This window comes from Astatotilapia calliptera, chromosome 4 (genome assembly GCF_900246225.1).
Source record: "Astatotilapia calliptera chromosome 4, fAstCal1.2, whole genome shotgun sequence".
Classification (NCBI taxonomy): domain Eukaryota; kingdom Metazoa; phylum Chordata; class Actinopteri; order Cichliformes; family Cichlidae; genus Astatotilapia; species Astatotilapia calliptera.
The window spans coordinates 26951446-26972653 of NC_039305.1; the positions used below are offsets into that span (position 1 = coordinate 26951446).

A 21208-nucleotide genomic window follows, 5' to 3' on the forward strand; every position below is an offset into this window, starting at 1 on the left:
ACCAGGCTCGAGGTAACTTTAAACGCACCCAGCTGAAACACACTAAAGGGACGTTGCTCAATCACAGTGAACACCATCCTCTCACCCACCTTAAAAGTCAAACAAACTGATATTCAGTCTCCACAAAAATGTCCAAACAATCCTGGACGAGCCCCCACTTATGTTATAACCCAACTCAAAAGCCGCAACATAAAAAAAAGATGAATACCAGAGTGTTAGTGAGAAGAGGTTTTTTTTTCTTAAAATGGAATACCAGGTTGGTTAAAATGGCTGATGCCACCAAGGCAAAGACAAGTGAGCTCCCTGGAAGCTTGCCTCAGGTATGCTTTTATTCACACCTGACTAGGTGTGCCAATTAGCACCAGCTGAAAACATTGAGGCGATTAGGGGCTGCAGAGGGACATAACAGTCTCAAACAATAAAAAACCCGACTTATTAAAAAGAAGCAACATAGCCCAATTCAAAAATCTGTCTTAAAACAGCTCTTGTCATTTCTTGTCTCTTCCTATGCCACAGTACATTTGATAATGTTATTGTTATTGTTTCATGATATCATGTAAGGGTATTCCCCTTCCACAACGCTTTTGCTTTCCATAGCTAAACTGTATTTCGCTCAAAATACTTGAGTGATTTCCTGAAGTAAATTTATTTGTGTCATGGATCTTCCTGCATTCTCTGGATCAAGGGGAGCTGTCGTGACTCATACACAGTGCAGAGTCTGAATAGGTAATGTTAAGACTGTAAGTTGAATTATGAATGAATAAATTGCTTTTTATAATTAATGTTGTCTTGGATTTCATCGGCCAATGAATGTTATGCTATGTCATTGCTTTGCTGCATTCTGGTCCAATGAATATGATTTTTTTCACTGTGAATTGGTAATAATATCCGAACAAATCATCAAGCCCTCGTTAAATATTGAGATGAACTGCATTTGCTGCATTGTTATAGACTGAACAAACCCTGTATCACTAACGGTACCAGAAATTAACCCAGTCTCCGGGAACATGAACTCCCGCCTTGGGCATCTGATTGGTTGAATATCCTGTCCATCATGGCATCCCTGATTTTCATTGGTCAGCGCTCTCCTCTGAGGAATCCCCCTTTAAACGTTGGCAGAACGGTCAAGATTTTGGAGCGGACTTATACAAAGCGAGCAAGTTGAGGGAAGCGCAGCACACGGACGTCTGTCAGGGCTGGAAATGCGCTTTAGTGGTCGTACGTGAGCATCTCTGGTCCAGAAGAAACATTCCATAATCATGGAACTGGAAGAGAAATCAAAATACGGTAAATATTTAAAGCCTGAAACGGAGACGCTCACTTCATTTGTCCAAAGTCCTTATCGGCAGTTAATGTAAAACCAAGTTTTATTGCGTTTTTGGAGCGGCGAAAGTAGGTCTCACAATGGTCCCAGCAGCTTTGCTTAGTAAAGTACCTTTCCTCATTCTCGACTTTTAATTTTTCAAGTTAGCACTTTCTCTGGCGAAGTGTCGAACCCGTGTATTGTCACAAACTAACGCAATGTAAGCTAGCTTTTACTTCTGAGTCAACGTTTTCGGTTACGGCACGGGAGCCCTGTTCTGCGTGTGTGTTGTGAAAACACAGGATGCCTGAAGTATGCTGCTATATATTGTCAGGGTGCACAATGCCCCAGTTTGTGTTGTGCTTGTCCAGTTGCTGCCACATTCCTCAGACTGCTATGGCAGGCAGCTCAGCTAACCCAACGTGAATATAGAGCACAGCGTATTAGAAAATTCCTCAAACAAGTGAAGAGGGTCTCATTTTGTCCACCGAGTGCATTCAGTCTGCTTTGGGAAGGCTATCTTTAGTTTCATTTCAAACGCAGACTGCAACTACAGTATCAGTGCTTCTCTGTTTTGGCTGTTGTAGTTCGTAATCAGGTAATGTGGGTGTAATTATGCCCCCACTTATCCCAAAATACTTGTTAAAAATGTGTTTTTATTCTTGCACATAATAGTAATTGTAGTACAGCTTTCTGCTCAGTGAAATCAGTACAGGGGAAATGGTTATCTATGAAACGAAGAGTGATTTAAGCTAACAAAAAACATCAAACAAACAAAGTTATGCAGCGAGGTGTTTTTTTTCTTCCATAAAGTCTGTTTTTGGATCAAGAACATGTGCCTTTTGTACAAACTTCCAGTCTCTTCACATGCAGCTTGCAGTTTATACTGTTATCATCAACATGATCATAGGGAGGAATGAAAAGCGAGGCCAGATACTTCTGCTTGCAGTTCCTCCTGCTCTTCCCTGGACACTCCCTTTCCCACTTTGCTTGCCACATGATGGCTAATTGATTCAATTTACCTTCCACAGATTGCAATGAATATTGTGTATGTGTGTGTGCCTCTTTGTACAATGTCAGTTTGCTCAGTGTAGTTAGTTGTGAAAGTGAGTAAGAATGCCTACAGCCTCTCGAATTCTTTAATATCTTTCAGTGAATCTTCATACCAGCTAAAAGAAACAACTAAAAAAAGAAGAAGAAAAGAACAATAACCTTAATGTTCCATGTGGCAGAAAATGTCAGAACACACTATAGGATCTCCACCAGTTTTATGCGTTGGAGTAATTTCAGGCTGTAATATATGAAGAAACCTCAATGACAGGACCTGAAACAACCATGCAGCCTCGCCCTGGTGCAAGTTAGGCGTAATTACAAGTCATATTTAGTAGTGTAGTTTGAAACCTGATCTCCATGCCCCCCTGATCTCTCCGTCATGTCATGTTAGACTATGCTGAAACTACATTCAGATTTTTTTTGGAAACATTTCATCCATTCACTTTCTTTTCATTTCACTTCGTGTGCTGCATTGACAAAAAAACAAAAACAAAATAAAAATACATCTATTATTGCAGCCTTCTGTTTGCACTGAACGGTGCCTGATCATACCCTTGCAGACCAATCTGGGTTATGTGACTCTGCTAACAGGTTTGTGGTTTTGTCAGCTGCTTTGAACTGCGAGAGTGTGAGGCACCAAGAGTGAGTTACTGGGTAAAAACTGAGCTATGGTCTTGTATTTATTCTCCCTGGCAGTGTCTGTGTTTGTAGCTCACGTCTTAATCTCACTCACAGTTCCTGTTATTATCATCACAGGACATTGTTCCAATTTGTGCCTGAGTGTCCTCTCGAGGATACTTGAGGGTGCATGGGAGTTTGCCCAACCAGTCTACATGTGTTTTGTGGACCTGGAGAAGGCATTCGACCGTGTCCCTCGGGGCGTCCTGTGGGAGGTGTTGCGCGAGTATGGGGTGTCTGGCCCATTGCTACGGGCCATTCAATCCCTATACAACCGTTGCAAGAGCTTGGTTCGCATTGCCGGCAATAAGTCGGACTCGTTCCCGGTGGGTGATGGGCTCCGCCAAGGCTGCCCTTTGTCTCCGGTTCTGTTCATAATTTTTATGGACAGGATTTCTAGGCGCAGCCAAGTGGCGGAGGGCTTTCGCTTTGGTGGCCTCAGAATCTCATCTCTGATTTTTGCGGATGATGTGGTTCTGTTGGCTTCATCGGGTGAGGGCCTCCAGCTCGCACTGGAGCGGTTCGCAGCCGAGTGTAACGCAGCGGGAATGAGGATCAGCACCTCCAAATCTGAGGCCATGGTTCTCAGCCGGAAAAGGGTGGAGTGCCCACTCCGGGTCGGGGATGAGTTCCTGCCCCAAGTGGAGGAGTTCAAGTATCTCGGGGTCTTGTTCGCGAGTGATGGGAGAAGGGAGCTGGAGATCGACAGACGGATTGGGGCTGCGGCTGCAGTAATGCGGACGCTGCACCGGTCAGTCGTGGTGAAGAGGGAGCTGAGTGTAAAAGCGAAGCTCTCAATTTACCGGTCGATCTACGTCCCTACCCTCACCTATGGCCACGAGCTGTGGGTAGTGACCGAAAGAACGAGATCGCGGATACAAGCGGCGGAAATGAGCTTCCTCCGAAGGGTGGCTGGCCTCTCCCTTAGAGATAGGGTGAGAAGTTCGGCCAGCCGGGAGGGGCTTAGAGTAGAGCAGCTGCTGCTCCACATCGAAAGGAGCCAGCTGAGGTGGTTCGGGCATCTGGCAAGGATGCCCCCTGGGCGCCTCCTGGGCGAGGTGTTCCAGGCATGTCCCACCGGGAGGAGGCCCCGGGGCAGACCCAGGACACGCTGGAGAGATTATATCTCTCGGCTGGCCTGGGAACGCCTTGGTATTCCCCCGGACAAGCTGGAGGAGGTGGCTGGGGAGAGGGAGGTCTGGACCTCTTTGCTTAGGCTGCTACCCCCGCGACCCGACCTCGGATAAGCGGATGAAGATGGATGGATGGATGGATGTTCACGTCATATAAACAAAGTTTTAAACAGCTTCATAGAGACTTACTGTCGTCAGCTGGTGGTATTTATAATGATGATTTTCTAGATAGGTGTTACAAGCCTAAGTTGAAATGAAATGTGTGAGTTTCACTTTGCATCATATCTGTAGCAGAAATCTCTTCCTTGCATCTGACAGCAGAGAATAGCAGTTGATATGCTCATCAGATGTAGTTAAAGTTGTTGTGCAAGTGCTCATTTTTGATGAGCTTAAAGATTAGCTGCTGTCTGAAAATACTTCAATTTTCAAAAGAAACCCTCCTCTTGCAAAAGTGGAGTCCAAATCTTTGCAACCATTTCCCAAAGGATCCAACAGTTTGCTTGCATTTTTGCGTGTGGTCATTGTGTTGCTTTTTCTGTAATACCGGAAATAGATCTGAACTTGGACTGAAATAATCCACACCCTCTTTCTGTACTGACAGACATGTGGGACACAGACAGGAAGGGCTGTGACCTTTAGCTTCAGGATTTTAAGCTAGTGCAACCAGCGGCAGCCCTTGGTAACGTTTTATGCAGCTTGAGAGCAAGACAAGCTATTGTTAACATTTCATCTATTTTTACTTTATGCCAGCTGGAGCCTTTCCTAGCCACCATAGAGGAAGATCTAGGGTACACCCTGGACAGTCTGTCGCTGGGCTAACACAGAGAGAGACAGACAACCATATGCACTCACACCTAAAGGGAGTTTAGATTTACCAATGAATCTAACCAGAGAGAGTACCCAAAGAGAACCTACGTGGGGAGAAAGTGGCAACCCCAAACAACAACAAAGATGGGCAGTGTTTCCAATATTGAGATCAGCATATGTCTGCTGTAGGTTTTTACCCATTAAAAGGGAGTTTTTCCTTCCCACTGTTACTAAGTGCATTCTCATAGGGGGTTGCCTGGTTTTCTCTACATTATTGCAGGGTCGTTACCTTACAATATAAAGCACCTTAAGGTGAAGTGTTGTTTTAATTTGGTGCTATAATAAATAAAATTGAAAGCACTGAATTGTTTCTAAAGAATAAAAGTGTAAAATCTTATTTTAGGAAATGTCCTAAATGAATAGCAAGTATATCAGTCAGCTGATAAACAAAAATATAGCTCCACTTGTGTGTTTTGTGCTGCAAAGGGTCAGAATGTCCTTAGAAAACACTCTGAGAAGCTTTCATGTAACTCCAGGATGTGTGGGAAGGTATCAAGAAAATAAAACAGGGAAGCTCAGGAATGTTGGGACACACTAAAGAGTAAATGCTGCACCTGAATAAAAAAAATACTGCTGAGAAGAAACAATGGAGGACATGAGCTTTAGCTTCAGTCACAACAATAATGCAGATTGGACTGTAAACGTCTTTGTGAAGGTTCATTGAAAACCAACATGGCCTTTCATTAGTAAGTTACAGCGCTTCTACATGTGGGAAATGTTATACTTTTTTTATGCTTCCAGTAAATGCTAGTGTGTCTTGCAGCACACTGGAGAGTATTTATCAGATTAAAACTTCAAATAAAAAATGTGCTCGCTTCATTTCCCTCACTGCATCGCCCCACGTGTTGTAGCAGCTGTCTGCAGATGGAGGTCATTTCTAATGAGTTACACATGACTGTTCGACCAGTTCCACCACACTTGATTCTAATACCTCAAATAAGTTTCCAAGGAAAAGAGCTGGATCGGTGTCGCCGTGCCAGTTATTGCAACGCGTTTTTGCTGTTTAGAGAAGTACAGGAAACCAAAGGCTCGCAGTGGTAATTCTCTTGTGCAGTAACATTAGCCAAAAAAAAGAAAAAACTGGATGGAAACTTTCATTACAGCTCCCCTTTTTTCTGGTTTCTCTGAGTGTCCGTGGAAAGCATTCGTGGCATTTAGTCTGTCTGTGGACTCTTTGTTAAAATGATGAGTTCGTTTAACACGCTCTGATTGCTTTCGGCTGTCGGAACAAACAGAAGTGGAGACCAAAATCATACAGGCAGAGAACAAAAAAAATCACTAGCTTGTAAGATTTATTGGGTTTCCCCAGTGCAGTAGATCCGTGGGAAGGAAACATATACTATTTTAGTTTTTACTCAATACTGATGTGTTTAAGCTTGTGAGCTGTCACGTCGCTGCAGGTGACCATTTTACAGCCATAAATATCCCAAACACCTGAATTCAATTAGCGAGAGCATTTACGCAAACCACCCCCAGATGGAGAACTCCTCCTCTGTTTACTGCAAACACATGTTCCTGATCACATACACAAATGAACTTTAGTCTCCTCCTACTCTTTCACACACCCACACCTTCTTTTACTTCCAGCCTCTCTGTAGATGAGTTAAAGTTGCCTGCAACTTTACGCGGAAACAAGAGGGGGAAAGCAGGTCGACAGAAATCATGTTTGGAAGTGCTGGGGAGGTACTGTAGGGGGAGCACAGGTCAGAAAGAGGCTGCTTTTTTTTTTCGGGATAAACAAAGAAGTGTTTAGGGATGGGAATGTGAAATAGGTTGGGTGGGGCATTGGTTGTGCGGCTATTCAGGAACAGGTTGAACTGGTTTCCGACCAAACTACTTGGTTCTCCCCTTACTCAGTCATTTGTGGCAGCAGATAGGAAAGGTGGATGAAGTGAACCAGATAAAGAAGCTGTGAAAAGAAGGAGAAACATTTTTTTTGCCCAGGAAGGAATTTCAACATGCCTGAGGGTGGAGAATATTATGGAAAGAATGGTACTGACTTGTTTATCTTTACTTTTGCCTCAACTAGGCACTCTTTCAAAAAAAAAAGAATCTAAGACACGCTTAGCCAATCTAAAGATCACTGGGTAATCTTTAGATTGGCTGTTTACCTTTCTTGTATAGTGCTCACACCTAAAAGTGCAGCGGCAGCCTTGAGACTAGGGGTGTGTTTGTGAATGTTTGTGTGCCACTGCCGGCAGTGGATGTGTGTGCACACCGATACAGGTGTGTGGCAAGTCTCTTATCAGTGTTTTCTCCTGCACTATTGTTACAAGGTTGAATATAGATAACCACCAGAGGTGCAGATCTCTTTCTTGGACTCAATCTGTGTATTTATACTGAAGAACAGAACAAAGTTAAAAACTAAACTTGTTTGAAATATGTTAAAGTTAGATACCAGAACACATACGAAATACAACATCTACGCTCACTATAACAGGAAGTGGTGACTTCTTCAAAAGGCTGTAACTGCTTGTTGCAACATAACCCCACTGACCACATTCATAAGTCACATACTTCAGAGTCACCACAGCTGTTGTGTTTGTCTATACTTCAAGACTCCATATGCTACACATTATTAATAATGTGTAGCATATGTCTGGGCACTGTTATGATGTTGGTCTGAAGCTGGTGGAGATGTCTTTTTGTGGCATAATTGTCACAGTAATGGCAACAGGAAACAGTCCCTCCCAACGCAAGCTAATAGCATTTAAGTTTTCGTTAAGCATGAGCCAAACTGCCCTCATTCGGCAAACGTTGTTTTTATACCGCTGATTATTCACTGCACTGAAATGCTGACCTTTTTTTTTTTTTTTTTAACTCTTTAGTCAAAGCAAAGCTATGGACCCACTGATCAGGTCAGCAACAAACCAATGGGAGGTGAGAGTGTTGAAGTTGCCTCCTTCAGCACTGTTTCGCAGAAAGTTCTTTGTAATCTCATAGAAAGGTGATATGCCTGGCTGTGAAAGACCAACTGCCTTTTGTTTGTGAGTGTAAGACAAGAAAGAGAGCTGGCTGAAAGGATGTGTTAAAGCACAAAAGCTGAGCCGCTACACCAAAAACCATAGACGGTATAAACGATGGGTATGAAATGTGAAGCTAGCGTGCTGCTACATTAAAACTGTGGTTGCAAAAGACATTTCCAGTTCTATAGAAGTGTCTGGGAAAAGAGCCCAGACCACTGCAAACACTTTCCAATTGAGCTTTTGTAAATCTTTCTTATTTTAAGTGTAAGATAGGAGGATTTTGCCAGGATATCCCCACTGAAGCACCAACCCTCACTGTCAGGTCTGTTCCTTGCTTGTTTACATCAGGCGTCAGGTTTGGGGTGCTTCTTGCGACAATTTAGCATTAAAAGTATAATTTGGATTAAAGAGTTTGTGGATTAACCATTAGAGAATTTGGACTGGAACTGGAAAGTGAAATTTGCTTAGATAGCAGACACACTACCGTCAGATAACCTGCAGCAAGCTCAAGTGTCTGCTTCAACCTGCAACTTTAGCTGAAAGAACAGAAAACATAGTCCTTATTATAAGAGACAGCATGTTGTAATCTAACCATATTTAGACAAAAGAAAAAAGTTTGCTCATTTTATGAACTGGGAAGTTGTTTGTCTACTGATGAGCATGATAGCTTTGTTTTGACATAGAGCTGTATTAAAACAACAATACTAGCTCCGCTGGTGGCTTTACACATGGGATATTTGCTCCTGCTGTATTATGAGTTTTATATGAGCTCCCGGTTAGTCAGCAGGGAGGAATTTGATGAGTTTCTGGGCGTGTCTGGCCTTCAGGGGAAGTCATCTGTGAGAAAAATGGGAGGAAGACTCTGGTGCACTGCTCCATGGCCTTGATCCAGCTCTGGTTTTAACATAAATTAATGAGCAGCTATTATAAAGATGTTTACTTAACCCTTTAAACCCCAGCGTATCGTATTTGATACATGTGTTTTGTGAGGGTTTTTTTTGTGTGACATCTATATCATCAGCGTGACTTTTTTTTTACCCTCAAAAATGATGTAAATTACATGACATTTTAATGACTAAATTTCAAAAATATGGCTTATGTATATGGCTTCAAGTGTGTTACAAATTAAAACTCATGTATGCAGATTAAAATTTGATATATTCTTATATTTTGTCTAAAGGTAAAAAAAACACTCCATTATTCAAGTCAAAATTCAAGATTTTTGGCAGTTATTTCATGGTTCAGGTTTTAAAGGGTTAAACCTCTCAGCGAGCCATGCTTTCAGTTGCCACAATGCTAAGAGCTCATTGATTGATCAATGCATTTCTCTCCTTTCATGCAGGTGAGCCCAGGAAGCATGACCCGAGCTTCAGGGGCCCAATCCAGAACAGGTGAGACAGAGATGTGGCTGTTACACTGTGCAGATGACTACAGAGGACTCCATTAACCATGTGAACTCTCTCCACTGTAGGGGCTGCACAGACATTGTTTGCTGCATTCTGTTCATTATTGCCATACTTGGTTACATTGCAGTAGGAATACTCGGTAAGGAGACAACACAGAAGCACAAATATCCAAACTGAAAGCAAGTTTCATAACCTTTATATCTCTCTTTTTTTCTTCTTTTCTAACCCAGCCTGGTCCCAGGGTGACCCAAGAAAGGTGATCTACCCCACAGACAGCCGAGGACAGTTCTGTGGGCAGGCTGGCACTCCACTCGAGTGAGTTGCTTTCCGAAGTATAGATAAAATGGTCTCTGCTGCACGATTTTTCTTAATTTGAGTGTGATCTTTAGGGTATTTTGAAAGTTTGAAAAGGGTGGAGTGCCCACTACGGGCCGGGGACGAGTTCCTGCCCCAAATGGAGGAGTTTAAGTATCTCGGGGTCTTGTTCACGAGTGATGGGAGAAGGGAGCTGGAGATCGATAGACAGTTTATTGAAATTGAAACAGTTGAAACGGTTTATTGAAATGTGTTAACATACATGGATGTATATAAGACAAAAGACAGAGTTTGTACAACTCAAAACAAGCTTGTTGGTGTTCGGTGTGTTGTCCCTAAAGATACATATATTAATTTATTTTTGTCTGTTTCTTTCATGTTCATTCCTTGAGTTAGGTGCCTTTTTTATGCCTTGATGGTTCATAGCCTAGTGTTAAGTGGCCAGAGAGTCTGGCTCCTTGGAAGCAGAAATGAAGGGTGGCTCAAAAGTTTTGGGTGGTTCTTTCGATTCCTCAGGCTTTTTTGTGTACCACCATCTAAAAAGATATACAACTGGTTTGAAAGCTTAGCTAGCTAACTTAATTAGGCAACATTAATACAATCAATTATGGCTAACAAGTTAACTCAAAGGTTTTCCTGGCATGTTTACATTAAGTTAGTTCCCAAAAAGTAGATTCTGTTCATCTGGACGTAGCGTTTTCAGTGGGAGAAACGTTTCGTCCCTCATCCAGGTGACTTCTGCAGTCCCAGCTGAAAAGAATCAATTTTTGGGAATTTCCTTACCTGGTACTATTATTCATTTGTGTTATTAGTGTTATTATTATTATTATTATTATTTGTATACTTTTTTTTGGGGTTGTTTCAATAGCCACACCATGTATTTTTGGAATGTGTAAAAGTAAACCGGAAAGTACCTAGCACATGTTAGCCAATTGAAAGGCAGGGCCGCTGAATAATCCCTGCAAACACTGTTGTGACAGCATTGTGTTGTCCCTGGACAAAAATAGTTAATTAGAAATTTGTGTACATTTCTGTGCACTTTCTTTGGTCTTGTTCCCAACAGGAAGAAGCCCTTTTTGTTCTACTTCAACATCATGAAGTGTGCCAGTCCCATGGTGCTGCTGGAGTTCCAGTGCCCAACCACACAGGTGCCAACTCCTCTGTTGATGAATCTTTATAATATTTATTTAAACAAAAAGAAAAACACAATATACACTATGTGCTTTGTCGTGAAGGCTTAAAATTATGAGTGTAGAGTTGGGGCAGAATTGGCTTTTTGCTTTTGTTTACAGATGAGGAGAAAAGTTACTCTCCCAGCCCCCTATCAGCAAGTTTTCTTTAGAAAAAATACATTTGTGATTGGCCAAAATAACAGAATTATTTCAGAAAACAAAATGAACAGGGTCAGTGTTTCTAGGCCTGGAAAAACTGACCTTTTTATTGAGCCATAGTACAAACCACTGCTGTGCTTTGCAATCCTCAATGCTTAACAACATCAACTGAAAATTTTCCAATTTACGCACAATTTAAAAACTCCAACATGGGTTTGAACTGTTCTTTTGGAACATTTTATTGTCAAAAACAAAAGAAATCAGTTTAAGCTTAAAGAATTATTGACGCTAACAAAACAGGAGATGGATATACAAAGATCACAGCGGTTCCAGGTATCACGGGCTAGAGTGAGAAGTGTCATAAAGAAATTCAAAGAGCCACACAGTAGAAAACAAGCCTGCCAGTAGTATGAAATGAAAGCTTTCAAAGAAAAGACTCTCACCAGTGCACCCCCGAACAACGATAACTAGAACCCTGTACAGGAATGGATGGGAGGAAAAGCCTCACTTCTGTAGAAGAGACGGCTAAGAACAAGCGGAAGAAGGATTATTATTACATTATTTCTTTGACTGCTTTTGTGATGGGAATGTGGCCTGACTGTCCTGCTGTCCATGTTCATCTTTAGATGTGTGTGGAGAAGTGCCCTGATAAGTTCATGACATTAATCAAAGCATACGCTGTCAATAGTGACTTTGCCTACTATAAAAACTTCTGCGAAGAAGGAGTGACCAACACAATGGTGAGTTGTACTTGAAGTCTTCTGTACTATCTCGGGTATCGATATATTCGAATGCTTTCTACAGACCTTCACTTATGTTTTGGATATACTGTGTTTTTAGGGTGTTGCAGAAATCCTTAAGCAACGTCTCTGTCCTGCAATGCTGCTTCCCAGCAAACCCTGTAAGTAGAATCTCTAAATATGTGTAAATGATTCTTTTTCAAAGGAATTTTAGGGGAGTGGAATATTCATGCAATGATAGTATCATTGCATGATTCATGACCTTTGACCTTTACAAAAAGGCAAGCAGAGAGACCGTCAGATTTATACACACAAACAAACAAACCCATCTTACCCCATTTTTAACAACTAGACAACATAAATTGGATCTGATTCAATCACATCATTTGTGCTGCTTATCTGCACTGTACTTGAACTTCTTTATCTTTCTGCACTCCTTCCTGGCTGAAGAATTATAAAATATTTTAGTACTGTAGTTTAACAAATATCTAGTACAAATTATTTACTATTAGCTGAAAATGACACATCTTTTTTTAAAAATAATTAATTTACAAAAAGAAGCCCCACTATGAAAACATCTCACTACACATTGTTACATCCTGTGAGGCTGTGGGAGTACCTCTGCCTGGCGTTCTTTTCATTTCACCTGGATCAAACTGTTACTGGCCCCCCACCCTCATCGCCTAGCTTTTATGTGGGGACGTAACACACAGAAAACTGTATTATTCTTTACACATGTAGGGAAACGCATTTCATTTGTTTGTTTTTGTATTTTTGACAATGACACGTTTCTCTACTTTTCTTTCAGTCACCCGCAGGTGCTTCCCAGCTTTGGGCATGAAAGGAGGGGTGATAACTGTGGGAAACAGCTCCACATTTAATGATGGAAATGAAATTAGAAACGCCCAAGACCTTGTTGCTGGTGTACAGTGAGTATACATCAGTAGAATTTTGCGACACAGCTAGTTTTCAACTACATTACTCTCTCTTGGTCTGTGTCAACCGGCCACTACAAATAAAGTGTGATGAGAAATTCCTGAAGCAGATAAACACACGGGGCTCTCTCCACAGGAATGCCACTGTGGTAATGGAAGCTCGTCAGGTGGTGATGAAAATCTTTGAGGATTTCACACATTGCTGGTACTGGATCCTCTTGTAAGTAATAAACTCTCCTTTTTCATCCTTGTCAGCTCTGTTTGTATTGCAAAGAGATTTTCCTTAAATTGACCGTACCTCCTCTTTGCAGGGGATTGGTTATAGCCATGATCATCAGCCTCGTCTTCCTCATCCTCCTCCGCTTCCTGGCAGGGATCATGGTCTGGGTCATGATTGCCATGTTGGTAGCGGTGATAGGCTATGGTAAGGGACAAGGTGGAAAATATCATTGTGGTTCATAATGGCTTAGTAATCTGGTCCTACTCAGAAAGCAGGTCCAGACTAGCTGGTCAGTAAGTAAATCATGAGTGTCAGTATAACCGTGAGCATGAATTCAGCACAGCAGGAATATTAATGCAGGGTTGGTAACTTTTGACTGGGGATAAATTGTGAAAGTCCTTGTTGTCAGAAAACTGTAGTCAGTGTGGAAAAAATGCAAACTGAAGGAATTTGCATGAAAGGAAGATGCAAAGTTTGAGTGAAGTGACCCACAGCTGTGATGTTAGATTTTCTATTTGAATAAAAATGTGCCATTTGTTTAATTGAGTGTGAAGAAAAACACAGCGTCACTTCCTGTCATATCCTATCCTGATCCTTTCACACTAAAAGGAATGAGAGTATGAGACACCTTTGGGGGAAAGACATGTCTCATGCAAAAACAAACAGCTGGCAATGCTGAATTTTGCATGTGCTTACCAAGCGTATATTAAAAAAACACACATTCATTATTGTGGAAAAAGAATTTTCTCCATCATTACCAAGTCATTGATCATTTCACAGATTACTTCAAAGTATCTCTAAACAGTGCTGTTCACACTTGGCAAGCTTAGCGCAGAGTTCAGTTTCAGTGTCTCAAAAAGTAATTAACTTTTATTTTAACTGCTTTAAGCTTTTCTTTTTAACTCCTACCATCCACGTAACCCTCAATCTCTGCTACCTTGCTACTCTCCAGTGTACTACTGAAGAATCACTGACAGACTGATTTTACAGTCAAAGAAAAAGCAATGCAAGTTAGTATTTTTATGGCTTTAACAGACGACCATAAGACCGTCAACTGAAAACAAATCTGTTCTAAAGGAGTGGAATTGAAAAATGAATGTGGAGTGTTAGCAAAACAACTAGTTAAACTTTGCAGACTTGTTGAACCAAGTAATTTCTCAGATAGATTAATCTGAAAGTGCTGATGTTGTCTCCTCTCCATCAGCTCATCCACAACGGCATGTGGGGAAAAAAAACCCACAAAAACCAAAAAAACAGAAATTAATACTCATTTGAAAGAGAGGTGTGCTGCTGTTTCCAATGGGATACAAGGAAAGTGTGCTACCAGGGATAAAAGAAAATTGTGGCCACAAGATGGAAAGATTGATGAAAATAGGCTAGGCTAATGTGAAGATAAACATCACTGTAAAATGATCTGCGGCAAATATAGTAAGAATGTTCTTAAGAATGATCTAGTATCCTACTTGACCTTTGATTTTACTTAATTGGCTTTTTTATTGACTGAAAAGAATAGTTTTTTCAGGGTCAGCAGGGGGCAGAGAGAGAAGTCTGCTGAGGTAGATGTCAAAGTTATCATTGTAACCGATTCACAGTTGATCTGACTCTTGAAATGAAAGAGATCTCCTCGTCTGTTTGGAAGCAAACCCAAAAGGAAATAAGGCCTCTTTTTCCACCTGATTTCCCAAAAAATTTATTTGCTTTTCTGTGTGCTTCCTGTTGCTGATTAGGTATCTTCCATTGCTACATGGAGTATGCAGCCCTGAAAGGAGAGGCCGGCGCTAATGTGACTATCAAGGATCTGGGCTTCCAGACAGATTTCACAGTCTACCTGCAAATTAGACAGACCTGGCTGGCCTTCAGTCAGTATACATCCTCAAAATCTCCATGGATTATCATCCACACTCAACATATGTTGATTAAAACTTGAGACACTCACATGATTTTTCTCTTATCTCCTTATATAGTTATTATTCTAGCCATTGTGGAGGTCATCATCATTTTGCTGCTCATCTTCCTTTGGAAGAGGATCCTCATTGCCATTGCTCTTATTAAAGAAGCCAGCAGGTCAGCCTTCATTTTAGAGCTGTAGCAAGTAGGAGAGAAACAGATCAATAAAACTTAGACGTTATATTGTTTATTTTAGAGTGACTCACAGTAATGGATTTAAGCGCTGCATTAAGGGTGCAGATAAAGAACCTGATACATAACTGTGAAGGTTGATGTTTGCATTTGCTTTTACGACTGATGCTGTGATCCTGTTTTCAGAGCAATTGGACATATGTTGTGTTCCCTTTTCTACCCACTGTTTACATTCCTCCTCCTGGCTGTGGTCATTGCCTACTGGGGAGTAACTGCTGTGTATCCTTTCAAGCTATTGTTCGTGGTAGTGTTGTTATTTAGGGTTGATGAGGAAATGAAAAATACAACTCTGAACTGTTTTTTTTTTTTTTTTTTTTTTTTTTAATGTTCTTGAAGAATTTAAACTTTTAAACTGACTTAAAAAATTAATGTGTCTATGAATGAACTGAATGAACAGTTGAGGTAAAGATACCTTAGACAGAGTCTGTGCAGGGATGATGAACAGGGCTGGTAAATTCACATTAAAAGCTAAGGTTGAAGTTTGATCACGCATACTCTGTAGCTGCGTGATTAAAGTTCACTGCATTCATGAACAAATAAACCAATCAAAACAGAGGAACATGCATATTATTCTTTATTATTAGTAGTATTATTATACACTCATAATTGTCAGTTTTGTTATCAGTTAATGATGGTAAGCCTTAACAGAACTGATCAGTTTCTTGTCCACGTCCAATCAGCCTATCTACAAAATCTTCAATGAGACAAATTGTGACTACTCAAGACAAACGTGTGACCCGGCTGTAAGTTTTTCTCCTCTTTATTTGTGTGTTAAATTTTCATCTCACTTCACTTCCATGCATGCCGCTTGGACTTAACGTTTTGGATTTGAGAAATACATTTGCGGCGTCACTAAATTAACCGTGTCTTTCTTCAGAACTACTCGACGAGTCCCATGAAAGCCCAGTGTGCTGACTCGAAGTGCCTTTTTGCTTTCTACGGTGGAGAGACCCCTTACCACAAATACCTAATTGCCCTGCAGTTCTACAACGTCTTCCTCTTCTTTTGGTGTGCCAATTTTGTCTTGGGACTGGGACAGATGACCCTAGCCGGGGCGTTTGCTTCTTACTACTGGGCTGCCAAAAAGCCAGATGACATTCCTGCTTTCCCAGTGTTTTCTTCTCTTGGGAGATCTCTCAGGTTTGTATCTGTGTTGGGTGAAGACTTTTAGTAAAACTGTCTTCTGACATTTGCTTTGCCGGGTCCTGAAACATACTTCCTGTTTTCATTCTTTAATTGTTTTAGGTATCACACAGGGACTCTGGCATTTGGCTCCCTTATCCTCTCCATCATCCAGATCATCAGGGTTTTGCTGGAGTATCTGGACCACAAGCTAAAAGGTTTGCTACATTTTATGGAGTCATAAATGACTCCATAAAAGTGACCTATTTAAGTCTAACATCTGTTAAAGGTTGATTGCTCTCATTCACAGGAGCCCAAAATAAGTTTGCAAAGTTCCTGTTGTGCTGTCTGAAGTGCTGTTTTTGGTGTCTGGAGAAATTTGTCAAGTTCCTGAACAGAAATGCGTATATTATGGTACGTGTTTCAGTTATTATTTATTCAAGTCTCTGAGCTGGCGTGATTAAAAGCTTGGTACTTTATAATGTTAAATGTTATCTTGATGTAATGACTGCATTTGGCCTCTAGTCGGCGATCTATGGGAAAAACTTTTGCACCTCTGCCAGAGACGCCTTCTTCCTCCTCATGAGGAATGTGATCAGGTGAGTGTAAAATCATCACCTCATCAGAAAGCATTTTGTTAAATGTTTAATCGTATAAAGCTGACTGGAGTAAATGCCTGTTTTTAAATCCCTGCAGGGTGGCTGTGCTGGATAAAGTGACAGATTTCATTTTATTTTTGGGCAAACTGCTCATTGTTGGGCTTCTGGGTGAGTCTGCTTTTTGTTTATGTAATTTTTTTTTCTTCATGTTGACCATATCAGACTAAACCAGCATTTCCTGGAAAGATTGTGTTGACCCATCGCTGGATGACCGATTCAACTCACAGTCCAGAAAAGTCTGCATAGCAGATGAAATCCTGCAAACTTACTGCAGGACCTGCTGGCTCCTTTAATAAGAGCAAACTTGCAAACTGTGGTGTTTTAGGATTTGTTTATATTTTGGAAGTAGGATTTAATTGGAGCTTTAAATAGGAATGGATCGCTTCCACTGATTTTATAATGTACAACGTTATTTATAGCTAATAGAAATTGTAATCATCAGCTCAGACTGTGTAGTGTACATGGGAATTGTATTTATATATTCTTTGGGGTTTCTCTCCACAGGGGTCTTTTCCTTCTTCTTCTTCTCTGGGAGAGTGAAAGCCTTTCAGAATACAGCTCCAACCCTGAACTACTACTGGGTACCCATCCTGGTAAGCAGGACTGAATTTCTATTTTTTTTCTTTTCTTGTCTTTAATTGTTTTGTTGAAGGATAATGTTTGTGTGGTTGTTGTCATCTCTATCAGACTATGGTGGTTTGCTCATACCTCATCGCCCATGCATTCTTCAGCGTGTACTCCATGTGCGTGGACACTCTGTTCCTGTGTTTCTGTAAGTGACACATTCTCAGTCAGTTGTGACATCTGTATGTAATTCAAATTATCCACGCAAACGTCCAAACAGGTTCTTACGTGAAAGGGGAAAAAAAAAAACTGTGGAGGAAGGGCGTAATGTTAGGAATGAGCGAAATGAAAACTTTTCTCACTTTGCTTCTGGTGTTGGGCTGTCACTAATTTTAAATTGCATGAAATACGGTGTGCTACATTTCAAAATAACAGCCTGCTCCTGTTAGCCTGAAAAATGTTGCTGCTTGGTGATGAAGTGATACTTTGGGTGCTTTTGCTTGCTTGCCATTTGACTTTCTTTCTCTTTTTGTGTCTCCTTTCCTATTTCTCACTTCCTAATTCGCCCCCTCTTATTTCCCTTCCCACTTGCCCTCTAACACCCTGGTGTATGCATACATTTTTTTCACATTCACCCATTAACACAAAATAATCAAAAACACGATAAGGTGAAGACCTGGAGCGCAATGACGGCTCAGCTGCGAGGCCTTATTACATGTCGCCAAGTCTTCGTGAGATTCTGTGGAAGAACAAGGAGGAGGATCCATCTGAGCCCTCCGCTCAGCAGCAGCAGCAGCAACACGATGAAGACACCCAGCTGAAACAGGAGGCTCAGGAGGAGGACACGGCTTAGAGAGGAGTTTGTGGGGGGAAAAACTCAGATTTTCCACTTAATTACAGGCAGAGAAAAATCCAGAAAGTCTTTTTATTTTGAACCCTTTCAAAGTATGAGCTGGGACTCTGTCATCTGCTCCCTTAACTTCTCTCAGATACTAGTACAGCTACAAAACACCACGCCTTAAAATGGCAGGGATTCAGCATTTTGCTTTAGTCCACTTTGTGCAGATGCAACCCTGCAAGTTTCAAAATGAATGAAGGAAGTTTTTCAGTTCAGAGTGATTTCAGCATCCTCCTGAGGTAATAGGACGTTGAACGTTCCCTAAATGGATTATCTAGGCTTGGTTTCGTTTGCCTCTGGTGGTCTTTAAAAACTGTTACATCCGACACTAAGTAGCGTTTTATACAGCAGCGGATACCACATTGTCTTCAGTAGAATTTCACAAACTCACAGCAAATACTGTCGAATACTATTTGTTATATTTAGAAAACACATTTAAGAGTGAAGCACGTGGCTTCATTTTTTCAGTGGTTCTTTTACTCGCAAGGCATCACCACAGCAATCCAATCTGCATATTTGATCTTGTGGATTTTGACACTGGATGCCCTTCCTGATGTAACCCTGCTAGGAATTTGTCTCCTCCCCAACTGGTGATCTTTTGCTTGTTAGGCAAATATTTTAACCAAAAGTAAAGTAGACTGCCTAAAAGTAAGCCTAAAGCATGGCTTGTTGCTAGGAAATAATGGTAATAATAAATCGAACAAACAAAATCACACTACTGTAGTACAGTATAGGACAAGAAAACTCTGGTTACAGCTGGTAACCAAACCCTGTAGAAGCTATAATCAGAGTTTTTTAAACAAACTACTTTCTTATGTAATAGGGTAGTTTAATAGAGTTGCATTTGTGTCTTAAACCTGCTTTTATCCTAGCGGCAAGTAGGGGGCGGCGACTCAAGTTATATGGAAGTCTGTGGGAAAACAAGCCTACTACTTACTATATTTATGACCGCAGTAAATGCAATCCTCAAACTGATGATGTCATCAGTGGCTAGTGTGATATCATGATGAGTACAGAAAAATGATTAAACGACTAATTATGGTCCAAGTTACTCTAACAGACTTGAAGAGATCCACCCTCACACTTCATATCTTGTTTAAAAAAACAAAAAACAAACAAACATTATACGATGGGAAGGGCCAAAAGTTGGGGTTCCAAAAACCAAAAGGTGATGTCATAGTGGCCATGCTCATGTTTTATATACAGTTTGTGATTGTTTCTAAAATAATTCAAATAAATCAGCACAACAGACATTATTCGTCACTATGGAGGTGGGGCTTAGCGAAGGGTCAACTTAAGCGAACAGAAGGGCTTTACAGCAGGCAGGAGTTTGGTATGTGTTTAATTGTATGAATTTTGTGATACGAGTGATGTCACCTCACACTCAGAGATTTATTGACACTCGCTTCATCCTGTTTAGCGTGCTGAAAGCTGGCAGATGTTTTATGGCTATTGAAAATGTGAAACTTCAGTGAACATCTGGGTAAATGGCTCCCTATGAGGTGACTTCATATTTCTAACTCGGCGTTGCCTCCATAAAACATGCTCTCACTGCCACTAGCTAATAGAAACTTGAAGCCAATCATGTGCCTAATTGACAGCATTATTAATGTTTTGCACATTAGTGTTTACAGTTGATGCAAACAGAATCTTTTTTTAATACACTCAGTGAAGCACTTTAATCTATGTTCACTCTAAGCCATAACACATTTGTCTCTGTTTAATGAATGCTGGTGAGTCTTTTAGTCGTGCAATTTTTGTTTTGGTTTTTTTAAACTGTAAATTAGCGTAGCTTTGCCTTTTAAAATATTTTTTTTAATGACTGTGTGTTTTGCAGTGCAGTTGGTTTAATAAACACAATTTAACCAGTGATATCTGTTTAATAAAAAAAAACGGATGGGTTTTTTTGGGTTTGTTTGTTTGTTTGTTTGTTTGTTTGTTTGTTTTTGCAGAACTGAAAGGTTTTCATTCAGATTTCCTACCTGTCAATATACATTGCAAAATCTGATGCTCATTTAAACTTATGCCAAGTCCTCGAAAGCATCGAAAAGCATTAATGTCCTTTTCTTTGACCTCTTTCCAGTGGAGGATTTGGAGAGGAATGACGGCAGCCCGGAGAGGCCCTACATGATGTCCGAGAACCTCCTCAAAATCCTGAAAAAGAAGAACAAGACTGACCCAGCTCAGTAGTTTTTTTTTTTTTTTTTTTTTTTTGGTCATGTTTTACTGTTAATATTTGAGTAGTGCGGGAAGGTACATATAAAGGGTCATCTGCTACAGTTTTGTAATATGATCGGTTTTTATTCTTGTATTTTTTTTTTTAAAAATATCTATAAATATGTATAACTTGTGTCATATTTGAATTAACAGTTAACCATGTAGGCACCAAAGCCATTACCCCAGCAGTCAGGTATACATAGTGCTTTTATACCACTTTGCCTAAAGCATCTGGTGCTGCGGCGTTCCTGTCATCAGCAGCCATATGGAAATATAACCAAAAGCAAAAAAACCTTGTATCTTGATAGATGTGCTGGTTCGGATGAGGGGATTTTTTTTTTGTCATTTTTGTGAAGCTGAACTGTTTTCAAATAAAGCATAGTTTTCTATAAAAATCCATGTGACTCTTTATGTATTCATATACCGAAGGCTTTAAGGTGCTCCCAGTATTTCAGCATTGGTGTCATTCTGATAGACCTGATGTGACTCGTGTCTTTCGGGTACTGGGGATAAGCTCAGGTTAGTTTCCTTTCTAAGCTTAAATGGTCACACTTTCTGTTCCCTGCTGGAACTGAGAGTGTGACCCCCCCCCCCCCCCCCCCCCCCCTCAAAAAAATTCTATATATTGATTTTGAATAAATCCTTACAAAACTAACATATAA

The 21208-nt window shown here is 40.7% G+C and overlaps 1 protein-coding gene across 4 annotated transcripts; it reads left to right on the plus strand.

Moving 5' to 3' along the window:
* Nucleotides 1-1103: 1103 nt before the first annotated feature.
* On the plus strand, nucleotides 1104-20943 carry LOC113021283 (choline transporter-like protein 2). 4 transcript variants are annotated; one of them, XM_026165860.1, is made up of 22 exons: nucleotides 1104-1287; nucleotides 9343-9391; nucleotides 9472-9545; nucleotides 9637-9721; nucleotides 10785-10869; nucleotides 11679-11792; nucleotides 11893-11953; nucleotides 12601-12721; nucleotides 12864-12947; nucleotides 13039-13151; nucleotides 14675-14806; nucleotides 14912-15011; nucleotides 15213-15305; nucleotides 15745-15829; nucleotides 15964-16226; nucleotides 16332-16426; nucleotides 16519-16622; nucleotides 16734-16807; nucleotides 16905-16975; nucleotides 17372-17460; nucleotides 17555-17639; nucleotides 20413-20943. In XM_026165860.1, exons 1-22 carry the CDS (start codon nucleotides 1260-1262, stop codon nucleotides 20517-20519), a joined length of 2112 nt encoding a protein of 703 aa, XP_026021645.1. In that variant the 5' UTR covers nucleotides 1104-1259; the 3' UTR covers nucleotides 20520-20943. The 4 variants fall into 4 exon arrangements, with proteins under 4 accessions (XP_026021645.1, XP_026021643.1, XP_026021642.1 ...); XM_026165858.1 differs by lacking the exon at nucleotides 20413-20943 and adding an exon at nucleotides 18100-19380; XM_026165857.1 differs by lacking the exons at nucleotides 1104-1287; nucleotides 20413-20943 and adding exons at nucleotides 6519-7026; nucleotides 18100-19380.
* Nucleotides 20944-21208: the final 265 nt, after the last annotated feature.